Below are 14,199 nucleotides of genomic sequence, written 5' to 3'. Positions count from 1 at the left end.
CTCGCCGCAGTTATAACACATATAATCAAATATGTATTTTCTTTACTAAATTTGTCTGGTAGGATACCCAATAGGAACGGTTCAGGTTTTAAATCCATATGTCGTTGTATCATTTCTGAAGCTTTGTTGAGGTGTGGGTGGGAAGTCCTGGCTCATGTCACACTTTGGGGTTTTATTTTCACTCTCTTCATCTATCAGTCTTCCCCCACTGCTTCTGTGTATATACACACACACACACACAAACACACAAAAACACACACACACAAAGAGAGAGAGAGACACACACACATCAATCCCTATTAGTCTCTTTCTGAACGCTGGAAAATCTGGAGTGGATTCCACCCAAGAGAGATATTCTCCCTTCAATGCTTGGCCTCTAAGACATCAATTAGCTAGGATTGTTCAAAATAAAATAAAAATAAAAATCATACGTATCTCATCTGAGAAAATCTCAGCGTTATTGTTTTGTTTTTTTTGCAAAAAGTTTTTATTTTAATTTTTATTTTTTTAAAATTTGATTTATATGCCACCCTTCTCTGGAGACTCAGGGCGGCTTACAGTGCGTTAAGCAACAGCCTTCATACTTTTGTATATTTTATACAAAGTCAGCTTATTGCCCCCACAATCTGGGTCCTCATTTTACCTACCTTAGAAAGGATGGAAGGCTGAGTCGACCTTGAGCCTTGGCGAGATTCGAACCTGCAGTAATTGCAGGCAGCTGGTTTTAATAACAGGGTGCTTTAAACCACTGTACTACCAAGGCTCTTTTTGATTTTTTTACACAAACAAACACACAATGTATTTTTTTCTGAACAGAGTATTGGCCGGGTTCACACATTTAAACAATTTTTAGTCATCTCCAATACAATTTATATTTTGGCCGTGGTGTTTGTTCGCTCTAATGTTTATAAGCCAATATTACCCTTCATCCTAATCTCTGATCGTAATAAAATTCGATTTTTCCCTTTTCATCTCCAATTTAAACCCCTTCCATTTAAAATCTCGCCACGTAATGTAATTCCTAATGTTTCCTTAAATTCCCTTATTATAATCACAAATATGTGTCATTATCAACTATTCCAAATAATAGGATCCAACACCTGAATAAAAATCAGTTAATTATGGAGCATTACAATCATTCATTTCTTTTCAGTCAACGCCAAAGGCGCACGGAACGCTCTTCCCTTCCCACCAAAGGGGGTCCCTATTTTTCTACTTGCATTTTTTTTTACCTGCTTTCGAACTGCTAGGTTGGCAGAAGCTGGGACAAGTCCCGGGAGCGCACCCCGTTATGCGGCACTCAGGATTCGAACCGCTGAACTGCCGACCTTTCGATTGACAAGCTCAGCATCTTAGCCACTGAGCCACCACGTCCTCGTCTTCTTCCTCTAAAAGGTGTCAATTCTTTGTAACTGCTATTCTAATAGCAAATCCTTCCTAAAAGTTATTGCATTACATTCTTGATTCAATGATCTTTCCATTGATATATAATTGGATGGTACGACTCCCAAAAAAATAAAAAAAAGTGGTGTTATTAGCTAGTTTTAGTAAATACACTTTTCCCAAAAGTTTTCCACAATTTTGGCCGCTATTGCAGGTAAATTACATCTGTCCAACATTTCCTTGCTCAGAGATATAACGTTGAAAATCTCTCCTCTTTCTCTTTGCTTCTCAGACCATTGAGAAAAGCCCAATCGGTTGTGTTTTGTGTTTTCTTTTCTCTTTTCTTTTCTTTTTTCTTTTCTTTTCTTTTTTTCTTCTTCTCTTCTCTTCTCTTCCCTTTCTTTTTTCTTCTTTTCTCTTCTTCTCTTCTCTTCTTTTCTTCTCTTCTCTTCCCTTCCTTCTCTTCTCTTCTTCTCTTCTCTTCCCTTCCCTTCCCTTTCTTTTCTTCTTCTCTTCTCTTCCCTTCCCTCTCTTCTCTTCTCTTTCCTTACCTTTCTTCTCTTCTCTTCTCTTCCCTTCCCTTCCCTTTCTTTTCTTCTCTTCCCTTCCCTTTCTTCTCTTCTCTTCTCTTCTCTTCTCTTCTCTTCTCTTCTCTTCTCTTTTCTCTTCTCTTCCTTTCCTTTCCTTTCCTTTTTTCTTCTCTTCCCTTCCCTTCCTTTCCCTTTCCTTTCTTTTCTTTTGTTATTATCTGAGATTAATGACTCTACAAGTGTGATGTTGCCAAGCCATGCTGGGCATAAGACTCCCTTCCTGCTGCCTCCGGTCCAGGTGATCCAGGCCACGTTTTTCTTGTGGCACGGGACCGAGTGGACGGTGAGTTTGTCCAGCCTGTTAGATCAAGGCATGGTTTCAGCATCTCTGACCCCTACAAGGACTTGGAGTGGTCTTCTGGACTGGGGATGCTGGTGGAAGTGGGCAAGGGAGGCTAGGATCCCGCCTTGAAGTTGCTTTCGGTTGGGGACGGAACCTGGAGATCTTCTCAGCCTGGCATGGATTTTGGGGTGGCCCTGCTGGTGATTCCTGCTCTCTGGCTTTGGGGTGAGTGCACCTCGAAACTGCTCGGGGGGTTTCCTAGCTAGCAAAATCCGAAACTGCTTTTTGTGTGGCTGTTGAAGGCATCGTGAACTGCTTCCGATAGATCACTGAAATCTTAAGTCTAGCAAGTTGTCCTAAACTCTTGGGGCACCTGCAGGTTACACACACAGATACGCACACCGAGGCTCATCATTTCGAAGTTCTTTAGATCTGGAGTAAGGAGGGAGGGGGGCAGTTCTTGCAGAGAATGTGGAAATGAAGAGCTGGCGGGTGGGTGGGGTGAGGTGGGGGTCTCGTGGGAGGGAAACTTCATCCCCAGGTGTTTACCAAGGGTTTCCTTTTGTGCTCCAGACGTCTCCAAGGATATAATCTGGAAGGGAGAGAACAAGCTGGGAAGGAGGGAAGTCTGTCCTTCTTCTTCTCCTTCTCCTTCTTCTTCCTCCTCCTCCTCCTCCCTAGGAAACCCCCTCCTCTTCTCCAAGGATGGAAAGGAAAGAACAAGTTGGAAAGGAGAAAATCCTTCCTTCCTTCCTTCCTTCCTTCTTTCCTCCTCCTCTCCCTTCCCCTTCCCTTCTTCTTCTTCTCCTCCTTCTCCTTCTCTTCCACCTCCTCCTCCTCTTCTTCTCCTCCTCCTCCTCTCCTCCCTCTGGGAAACCCCCTCCTCTTCTCCAACAATATAATTTGGAAGGGAAAGAGCAAGTTGGAAAGGAGAAAATCCTTCCTTCCTTCCTTCCTTCCTTCCTTCCTTCCTTCCTTCCTTCCTTCCTTCCTTCCTCTCCTCCTTTTCTTCTTCTTCTTCTTCTTCTTCTTCTTCTTCTTCTTCTTCTTCTTCTTCTTCTTCTCCTCCTCCTCCTCCTCCTCTTCTTCTTCTTCTTCTCCTCCTCCTCCTCCCACTCCCCCCTTTGGGAAACCCCCTCCTCTTTCTCCCGAACCCCCTCCTTTTGTCTGACATTCCACCGGTCAGAGGGGCTCAGCAGGGGCAGCTCCTGTGTCTAGTATCCATGGCTACTGATCCTGCCTGGGAAGCAGGGACGGAGGCCTTTTGTGCCGGCTTAGGCAGGGGCAGGCTTCCTCCTGAATGGACCTGGCATCGTTGGGGGGCAATCATTCTTTGGCACAATGGCAGAGGGGAAGGTACCCCTTCTGCTTTCTCACTGGTGAGTACGCAAGGGGCCCATCATTCCACGCAAGTTGCCAAATCTCTCACGAAACGGGCCTCTTGGGCCAAGGAAAGGAGGGCTCTCCGTCGCCCATTGAAAAGTTGGCTCTTCAACTTGACAACTCCGCGATGATAACAACGCTGTGATCATCGGAACTGCTATTTTCCAACTTTGCGGAAGGGAGAAAGCGAAGTGGGTTGAAGACGGGATGGGAGCTGCAGTGAGTCACTTATTAGTCACCCGTTCTTAAAGATCAACCTTTAAGCTCTTATCTCTCCCACAGCTATTCTAAGATTGTCACTTTGGGATCATCCTTGGAAGTCCCAAATATATATATATATATATATATATAATGCCTTAAACTAGAAAACCATCTTCGGCCCACGTGTTGTGGGGGGTGGGCTGTGATCCAAAGGGGTCTCCTTTTGGGAGCTCTTCCTTTTGGTTCTGAAACTGTAACCATAGCTGGAGAGCTCCTTGATGATTGCATCTTTTATTATTTTATTGCCTTTATTATCACACCTTCATAAGTTGCCCGTATGGGCAGGTGTTTGGTTTTAGCTTAGTTTACTTTATTGCCATTGCACATGGTGCAACGAAATTATTTTTTTTTTAAAAAAATAGTCTTTATTTACATTTATAGTTAAAAAGAAGACACACACACAAAAAAAAAACAGAAGAAGGAACAAGACAAAACAAAAGACAAAACATAAAAGAATATAAACAATAGTAAACTAATATATATATAGATATTTAATTTATATGCCGCCCTTCTCCGGAGACTCAGGGCGGCTTACAGTGCGTTAAGCAATAGCCTTCATACTTTTGTATATTTATACAAAGTCAGCTTTTCTTTCTTTCTTTCTTTCTTTCTTTCTTTCTTTCTTTCTTTCTTTCTTTCTTTCTTTCTTTCTTCCTTCCTTCCTTCCTTCCTTCCTTCCTTCTTTCTCTTTCTTTCTCTTTCTTTTCTTTTTTTTTAAAATTTGATTTATATGTCGCCCTTCTCCGGAGACTCAGGGCGGCTTACAATGTGTTAAGCAATAGCCTTCATACTGTTGTATATTTATACAAAGTCAGCTTATTGCCCCCACAATCCGGGTCCTCATTTTACCTACCTTAGAAAGGATGGAAGGCTGAGTCAACCTTGAGCCTTGGAGAGATTTGAATTTGCAGTAATTGCAGGCAGCAGATGTTAATCTGTTAATAACAGTGCTTTAGTCCACTGTACTACAGGCTCTTATCATATTTAGCGTAAACCTATACAATAGATTCATAATACAGTCCGGGGGAGACAGAACGACCTATTTTGAATTTATAAACCAATCAAATCTATCCAACCTCACTCTATATATGCAATAAAGTATTTTCAATATATACAACGCCTGTTTATATTAATGCCTGCAACGAAATTAAATGCCGGCTTCAGTGTACATTATAACCATTTTTTAAAAAAAAACACAGACGTACATCCTTTACATTCTTATAGAGTTGAAATTGAAAACTGCACTATACACCGTAGAATTCAATATGGGATAGAAGCTGTTTTTCAGCCTATTGGTCCTTGTTTTTATTTATCCGGTACCGTCTGCCAGATGGTAATAGTTCAAAAAAAAAAAAAAAAGGGTGCCCAAGATGAGATGGATCTTTAGGATGTTTTGAACTTTATGTAAACTTTATATTCTTTATGGAAACAAATGTGTGTAGCTTTCCGAAGAACTCTTGAACTTTTCTGGTTGCTCCACTGATTATTTTATGGATTGTTTAAAACCCGGAGATGCCCGGACAAAGGCTCGGCCTCTGCACCCCGTTTTTGTCCCGATAGGTATAGTAGCCAAGCAGCTTAGAGTTCTTTTTACACAAACCTGTTCAGCTTGTCAAGGTTTAACTTGGGCTTAGGTCCATGTCCCGGAAGGCTTAGGGTCATATTCGGCGAAACTCAACCTATTTATGGTTTTAGAGGACGGATCTATTTCAATAACCAGGTTAAGTCTGTTGGGTGACGCCAGCGGCCCCAAAGTGACATAAGATAAATGACGTGGATCGTTGTGTGTCTCTTGGGGCCACCAAACATCTCCATGGACTTGTTTGCAAGGGTGGGCTTCAGGATGAGTCACCTGGCCCAGGGTGATGAAGATGATGATGGAGACATACAGAGGAACGCATTCCCATTTCTCTTCTGGGTGATGTTTGAGAAGCAGCAACGAAAACGTTGCTCCAGCAAAGGCTCAGGTAGATGTCTTTGCAAGGCCATCATGAGGATTAACAGAGTTGGAAGGGACCTTGCAGGTCATCTAGTCCAACCCCCATCCCACGCCTGTCCAAGCAGGAGACCCTACACCATTTTTGACAGATGCCAGTCCGGTCTCTTCTTGAAAGCATCCAGGGATGAAGCTCCCACAACTTCTGAAGGCAACTTCTGTTCCATGGGTTGATTGTTCTTCTCCTTATTTCTCCTTATTTCCAGGTTGAATCTCTCCTTGATCAGTTTCCATCCATTATTCCTTGTCTGGCCTTCAGGTGCTTTGGAGAATAGTTTGACCCTCTCCTCTCTCTGGCAGCCTCTCAAATATTGGAAGACGGCTATCATGTCTCCCCTGGTCCTTCTCTTCACTAGGCTAGCCATGCCCAGTTCCTGCAACAGTTCTTCATATGTTTTAGCCTCCAGTCCTCTAATCATCTTGGTTGTTCTTCTCTGCACTCTTTCTAGAGTCTCAACATCTTTTTTATAGTGTGGTGACCAAAACTGGATGCAATATTCCAAGTGTAAGGCTTTATAGAGTGGTATTAGTACCTCCCTTGATCTTGATTGTATCTCTCTGTTCATTCAATTTAGGATCACATTGGCTTTTTTGGCTGCTGCTGCACACAGCTGGCTCATATTTAACTGGTTGTCCACTAAGACTCCAAGATCCCTCTCAGAGTTACTGCTATTAAGCCTGGTTTCCCCCAGTCTATATGTGTACTTTTGGTTTTTCTTACCTAAGTGTAGGAATTTACTTTACTCTACATTGAATTTCATTTTGTTAGTTAGGGCCCAGTGTTCAAGTCTCTCAAGATCCATCTGGACCTTGAGCCTATCATCTTTGGTATTGTTGGCTATTCCTGCCAGGAGGAGGACAATTTGGGAGGTCCTGTGGCCTGGCATTCTCCCATTCTCAATAGAGAAGGTTGGAAGGCCAGGGGTGAAATCCAGCAGCTTCTGAGAAGGTTCTGGAGAACCGGTCGAGGAAATTTTGAACAGTTTGGAGAACCAGCAAATACCACCTCTGGCTGGCCCCAGAGAGGGGTGGGAATGGAGATTTTGCAATATCTTTCCCGCCTGGAGTGGGGTGGGAATGAGGATTTTGCAATATCATTCCTCCTGGAGTGGGGTGGGAATGGAGATTTTGCAATATCCTTCCCCCTGGAGTGGAGAGGAATTGGGGATTTTGCAATATCCTTCCCCCAGGAGTGGGGTTAGAATGGAGATTTTGCAGTATCCTTCCCCCTGGAGTGGGGTGGGAATGGGGATTTTGCAATATCCTTCCCCCAGGAGTGGGGTTAGAATGGAGATTTTGCAGTATCCTTCCCCCTGGAGTGGGGTGGGAATGGGGATTTTGCAATATCCTTCCCCCTGGAGTGGAGAGGGAATGGAGATTTTGCAATATCCTTCCCCCAGGAGTGGGGAGGGAATGGGGATTTTGCAATATCCTTCCTCCTGGAGTGGGGCGGGAAATGGAGATTTTGCAGTATCCTTCCCCCTGGAGTGGAGAGGGAATGGGGATTTTATTTATTTATTTATTTATTTATTAATTTAATTTGTATACCGCCCTTCTCCCGGAAGGGACTCAGGGCGGTGAACAGCCAAAATTAAAAAAACATACAAATGCAAAAGTTAAGATAATTAAAAGAATTAAATCATCGGCTACCCAAATTTAAAACCCCAAATCCATAAAATTTAAAATCCCAATTAAAAACCATTTAGGCTAGGCCGGCTTGATGAAATAAAAACGTCTTCAGGGCTTTACGGAAGGTCCGGAGGTCCGGGATCAATCGTATTCCAGGAGGCAGCTCATTCCACAGGGCGGGTGCCCCCACAGAGAAGGCTCGCCCCCTGGGGGCCGCCAGCCGACATTGCCTGACCGACGGCACCCCGAGGAGGCCCTCTCTGTGAGAGCGTATTGGCCGGTGGGAGGTTATCGGTAGCAGCAGGCAGTCTCGCAAATACCCTGGCCCTAAGCCATGGAGCGCTTTAAAGATGAGAACCAACACCTTAAAGCGCACCCGGAAGACCACCGGGAGCCAATGCAGCTCGCGCAGGAGAGGTGTTACGTGGGAGCGCCACGTCGCTCCCATAATCACCCGCGCAGCCGCATTCTGCACCAGCTGGAGCCTCCGGGTGCTCCTCAGGGGGAGCCCCATGTAGAGAGCGTTACAGTAGTCCAGGCGTGACGTAACCAAGGCATGAGTGACTGTGCACAAGGAGTCCCGATCCAGAAAGGGGCGCAACTGGCGTATCAGGCGAACCTGATAAAAAGCCCCCCTGGCCACGGCCGTCATATGCTCTTCTAAAGACAGCCGTGTGTCCAGGAGGACGCCCAAGTTGCGAGCCCCCTCTGTGGGGGTCAGTAACTCGCCCCCAATAGCCAGCGATGGCACCAGCTGGCTATACCGGGACGCCGGCATCCACAGCCACTCGGTCTTGGAAGGGTTGAGCCGAAGCCTGTTCCTCCCCATCCAGACCCACACGGCCTCCAGACACTGGGACATCACTTCGAGGGCATCATTGGGGTGGTCTGGGGTGGAAATGTACAGCTGAGTGTCATCAGCGTACAGATGGCATCGCACCCCAAAACCACGGATGATCTCACCCAGCGGCTTCACATAAATGTTGAACAGGAGCGGCGAGAGGACCGACCCTTGCGGCACCCCGCAAGCAAGGCGCCTCGAAGTCGACCTCTGCCCCCCTGCCAACACAGACTGCGACCGGTCAGAGAGATAGGAGGAGAACCACCGCAACACGGTGCCTCCCACCCCCAGTCCCTCCAGCCGGCGCAGCATGATACCATGGTCGATGGTATCAAAAGCCGCTGAGAGGTCTAACAGGACCAGAACAGAGGAACAACCCCTGTCCCGAGCCCTCCAGAGATCATCCACCAATGCGACCAATGCCGTCTCCGTGCTGTACCCAGGCCTGAAGCCGGACTGGCACGGATCTAGATAGACGGTTTCATCCAGGAACTGTGGGAGCTGGCGCGCAACCACACTCTCCACAACCTTCGCAACAAAGCGAAGGTTGGAGACCGGACGATAGTTTGCCAAAACGGCCGGGTCCAGAGAAGGCTTCTTGAGGAGGGGCCTCACCACCGCCTCTTTCAAGGCGGGAGGCAAGAAACCCTCTCTCAGAGAAGCATTTATGATCCTCTGGAGCCAGCCTCGTGTTACCTCCCGGGTGGCCAGTACCAGCCAGGAGGGGCACGGGTCCAATAAACATGTGGTTGCGTTTAATCTCCCCAGGATCCTGTCCACGTCCTCAGGAGTCACAGGGTCGAACTCATCCCAGGTAACATTCTCAAGACCAGCCTCAGTCACCCCGCCGGGATCTACCCAGTCAGAGTCCAAGCCTTCCCGAATCTGAGCGATTTTATCGTGCAGATACTGTGCAAAATCCTCAGCCTGCCCTTGCAAGGGGTCCTCCCGTGCTCCCTGATGTAGGAGGGAGCGGGTCACCCTAAACAAGGCGGCTGGGCGGTTATCTGCCGATGCAATAAGAGCGGAAAAGTGGTTACGCTTTGCCGCTTTTATCGCCACTAGATAGGTCTTAATATGAGACCTAACTAGTGTTCGGTCGGATTCGGAGCGACTCGCCCTCCAACCACTCTCTAGGCATCTTTTCCGGCGCTTCATCTCCCTCAGCTCCTCGGAAAACCAAGGAGCCGGGCAGGTTCGGCGTCGGGTCAGAGGCCGCAAAGGCACGACTCGGTCCAGAGCACCGGCGGCTGTCCTATCCCAGGCAGCCACCAGATCTTCAGCCGAGTCGTGTGCCAGAGTTTCAGGAACTGGCCCAAGCTCCCTCTGGAACCTATCAGGATCCATCAGGCGCCTGGGGCGGAACCACCTGGTCGGTTCCGCCTCCCTGCAGTGGGGTGCAGCGGTCGAAAGGTCCAGTCTCAGGAGAGAATGGTCCGACCATGACAGGGGTTCAATAACTATATCCCCTATATCCAGACCACTCCGCCACTGACCAGAGATAAAAACCAAGTCCAGAGTGTGTCCTCCCGCGTGAGTGGGGCCATGAATTAATTGTGTCAGGTCCATGGCTGTCATGGAAGCCATAAACTCCCGAGCCATCCCAGACGCCCCACCGGTAGATGGCAGGTTGAAATCCCCCATGACCAAAAGTCTGGGGGTATCAACCGCCACCCCGGCAATAACGTTGAGAAGCTCGGGCAGGGCCGCTGTCACGTGGCAGGGAGCCAGGTACGCGATCAGCAGGCCCACCTGCATCCCATGGCCCCACTTCACCAGGAGAGACTCACATCCGGCTATCTGAGGTACAGTGGCCTCCCTCGGATCAAGACCTTCCTTTATAACGACCGCCACCCCCCCACCCCTGCCCTGGGCCCTTGGCTGATGGAATGCGCGGAAACCTGGTGGGCACATCTCTACGAGGGGGACCCCCCCCTCTTGGCCCAACCAGGTCTCCGTAATACCTGCCAGGTCCGCACCCCCCTCCTGTATTAGCTCACAAATGAGGGGGGCCTTATTAACCACGGACCTGGCGTTGCACAACATCAGTCTAAGGCCTGGGCTCTGAGACTCTGGACAGCCGGGGAAACGAGAAGAGTCATGGGGGCCGAGGCATGCCACCGCTTGGAGATAGCGGGTGCGTGCCCCCACCACCTGATGTGGCCCCCTACTCCCGCCATATCTGCCCCTCCCAACCACGGTCCTGATAGAACTGCCCTCCACCCTATCCACACTGAGCTCCTCCACACCCCGCTCCCCGCCTTCCGTTCCATGCCCCTGTAACGGGCCTGACCTATGCCCCTCCCTCCCCACCCCCCGCCCTAAGCCCCTTAAAAGATTACAAAAAGACAATTTTAAAAAACCCCACAACCCCCTCTTTGCGGCATGCCACCTCTCGGGGTTCCAAAGCCCGTCATCGAGGTAGGCCCTCGATAGAGTGGAGGGCCAAGCCTGCGAGAGGGGGGAGTCTCGCAGACCAAGAAGCTCCGCTGCGGAATACATCTTGACCACAGAGGATGGGAGCAACCATATCCTAGGGGTCCATATAGAAGGTCCAGGGGAGAGACATGGAATGGGAGTCTCAAAAACATTTTCAACAGGACCGGTCCACTGTCCCCTCACAACAGAGGATGAAGTCAAGTTCCAGGTCGACCACAGTCCAAGGGGGGGGAAGGGGGAAGGGGGGAAGGGGGATATTTTGCAATATCCTTCCTCCTGGAGTGGAGAGGGAATGGGGATTTTGCAATATCCTTCCCCCTGGAGTGGAGAGGGAATGGAGATTTTGCAGTATCCTTCCCCCTGGAGTGGGGTGGGAATGGGGATTTTGCAATATCCTTCCCCCTGGAGTGGAGAGGGAATGGAGATTTTGCAGTATCCTTCCCCTGGAGCGGGGTGGAATATTTTACAATATCCTTCCCCCAGGAGTGCGATGGGAATGGGGATTTTGCAATATCCTTCCCCCAGGAGTGCAATGGGAATGGGGATTTTGCAATAACCTTCCCCCTGGAGTGGGGTGGGAATGGAGATTTTGCAATATCTTTCCCCCTGGGGTGGGGTGGGAATGAGGATTTTGCAATATCATTTCCCTGGAGTGGGGTGGGAATGGAGATTTTGCAATTTCCTTCCCCCAGGAGTGCGATGGGAATGGGGATTTTGCAATATCCTTCCCCCAGGAGTGCGATGGGAACGGGGATTTTGCAATATCCTTCCCCCTGGAGTGGGGTGGGAATGGAGATTTTGCAGTATCCTTCCCCTGCCACACCCACCAAGCCACACCATACCCACCAAGCCTCGCCCACCGAACTGGTAGTAAAAAAAAATTGAATTTCACCACTGTGGAAGGCCCTTAACCTCCTTTCTTACAACAGAGGAGCTTTGGTGTGTCTTTCACAGCACAAGAGAGAAGAACACAAATCATTGTGGCTGCAGAGAAACACTCACCCCCCCATCCCCCCATCTTTCAAAAGAACCCAAACCTATAATTTGTTTCCAGGATACCCCCATTGAAACCTTCTAAGATCAGTTTCAAAATAGACCATGGGTTTTTTTTTTTTGAATTTTATAAACAAACAAACATACAATACATAATCAATCGTTCAGTGCTTCATCTGAGTACATGTTTTGTGTCTTCTTCTTGTTCTCCAATGTTAATCATTTCCTAATATCATCATTACATTTATTGTAACATTTCTCCCACATTTCTTACTTTGCTATTAATACATTTATCTTCTCTCTCCTTTTTCTTCCTCCTATGTTTCATTACAACATTACCCTATATATATATTTCTCCTCCAACCAATAGTAAAATTGTCTCCATATCTTAAAATATTCAGATTCCTCTCTTTAATTGTTGAAGTCAATCTATTCATTTCTGCACAATCCAATATTTTCTTAACTACTTCACCCTCTGTAGGGATTTTCTCTGCTTTCCATCTTTGCGCAAATACTATCCTCCTGCAGTTATTATATGAATAATCATATATATATATTCTTTATTAAATTTCTCTGGTAGGATACCCAATAGGAACAGTTCAGGTTTTAAATCTATATGTTGTTGTATCATTTCTTCCAACCACATTTTAACTTTAATCCAATAGGTTTTTTGCTTCTGGACATGTCCACCACATATGATAATATGTTCCTGGTATTATGATGACATTTCCAGCATCTAGCTGATTTACCTTTAAACATTTTTTGTTTAAACATGTTGATGTTTAAATTCAGACTGGGTGGAAAATATACTCACAGCATGCTTTTCAGGAGTTTGGTGCAACCAGCCACCATCATTTCAAGCCACCTAGTACGCCTGTATTACTTCAGTATTATCCTTCCCAGCTTTCCTATCACCTATTCCTTTAGCATCTTATGACTGTAACTTTGCTGTTTGTAGCTCATGATTTATGTTGATTGCTCAGTGTCGTATCCTGTCACTGAGTGTTGTATCTTATGATTTATGATGATTGTACTTTGTCATGAGGACTATGATTTATCACTTGTTGCTTGTATGTACACTGAGAGCTTCTACGCCGGAGACGAATTCCTTGTGTATCCAATATCGCTTGGCCAATAAAGAATTCTCTCTTCTCTTCTCTTCTCTTCTCTTCTCTTCTCTTCTCTTCTCTTCTCTTCTCTTCTCTTCTCTTCTCTTCTCTTCTCTCTCTTCTCCATTCCATTCCATCCCATCCTAGTCATTATTTCATTCTCCTCTCCTCTCCTCTCCTCCAGTCCAGTCCAGTCCAGTCCTTATTCTATTCATCCAGTCCAGTCCTTATTCTATTCTATTCTATTCTATTCTATTCTATTCTATTTTATTCTATTCTATTCTATTCTATTCTATTCTATTCTATTCTATTCTAGTCCAGTCCAGTCCAGTCCAGTCCAGTCCTTATTCTATTCTGTTCCTCTCCTCTCGTCCAGTCCAGTCCAGTCCAGTCCTTATTCTATTCATCCAGTCCAGTCCTTATTCTATCCTATTCATCCAGTCCAGTCCAGTCCAGTCCAGTCCAGTCCTTATTCTATTCTATTCTATTCTATTCTATTCTATTCTATTCTATTCTAGTCTAGTCTAGTCTAGTCTAGTCTAGTCTAGTCTACTCCAGTCCAGTCCAGTCCTTATTCTATTCTGTTCCGTTCCATTCCGTTCTCTTCCCCTCCCCTCTTCTCAATTCAAGCTAGGGATGGATCTGGCTCTTGCCCTGCCCTCCGCCACACCTCTTCATAAGATACCATAAAATAACCTTCATTGTCATTTTTTTTTAAACTGTGGGCAAACCGGCACACATTTTTTAAAAAAATGAAATTCTGCTGCCTGCTCTCAAAAATGTACCCCTACCTACCTAGCACACCTATCACTCCAGACACCCCAAGTGTGGCTCAGGCAAGGGTCAGTCACCACCTTCCTCAGTGGCTGATATGATTTGCCGGTGAAAGCGGGCAACAATATTTAGATTGGATTTAGAATTCAAGCCGGAGAGCCAAGATGGCTAACTAAGAACACACACAAAACCTCATTCACAGTGTTTGTTTGATGTGCAGTTGTGTTTGGGAGATCAGAGGAGACGGGGGGATGGGGTTAGGACATGAAGGTCACAGCAGAAGGGTGTTTATAAAAGGAAGGTTCTGATCTAAGGAGGAGGACCACAATGAGAAGTGGAAGATCAAAGAGATTGCCGGGCGGGTTGAGGGAAAGAAGGCCATAAAAGTGTGAGAGATTGATGGGTTTAGCATTGCCTGTTTCTCGAAACCCGAGAACAGGAGCAGTTTCATCTCCAAAGCTGAGGAGAACAGTGGATGAGCGTTTAACTGCAAACCTGGTGGGCTGTCCATGCATGAA

The 14,199-nt window shown here is 46.7% G+C and overlaps 1 protein-coding gene across 2 annotated transcripts in view; it reads left to right on the top strand.

Moving 5' to 3' along the window:
• The first annotated feature begins 2,241 nt into the window (after positions 1-2,241).
• Positions 2,242-14,199, top strand: part of CRB2 (crumbs cell polarity complex component 2) — a 67,127-nt gene continuing 55,169 nt past the window's right edge. For both annotated transcript variants that reach the window (XM_087879477.1, XM_060684079.2), the window contains exon 1: positions 2,242-2,481. In XM_087879477.1, the coding sequence (XP_087735603.1) occupies positions 2,433-2,481 (49 nt within the window). In that variant the 5' untranslated portion in view covers positions 2,242-2,432. The remainder of the gene's footprint in view (positions 2,482-14,199) is intronic.

The sequence above is a fragment of the Pantherophis guttatus genome, chromosome 16, assembly GCF_059756535.1.
Source record: "Pantherophis guttatus breed Tessera chromosome 16, ASM5975653v1, whole genome shotgun sequence".
NCBI classification, from domain to species: Eukaryota; Metazoa; Chordata; class Lepidosauria; order Squamata; family Colubridae; genus Pantherophis; species Pantherophis guttatus.
The sequence above is the reverse complement of the archived record's forward strand: the minus strand, read 5'-3'. Positions and strand labels throughout refer to the sequence as shown.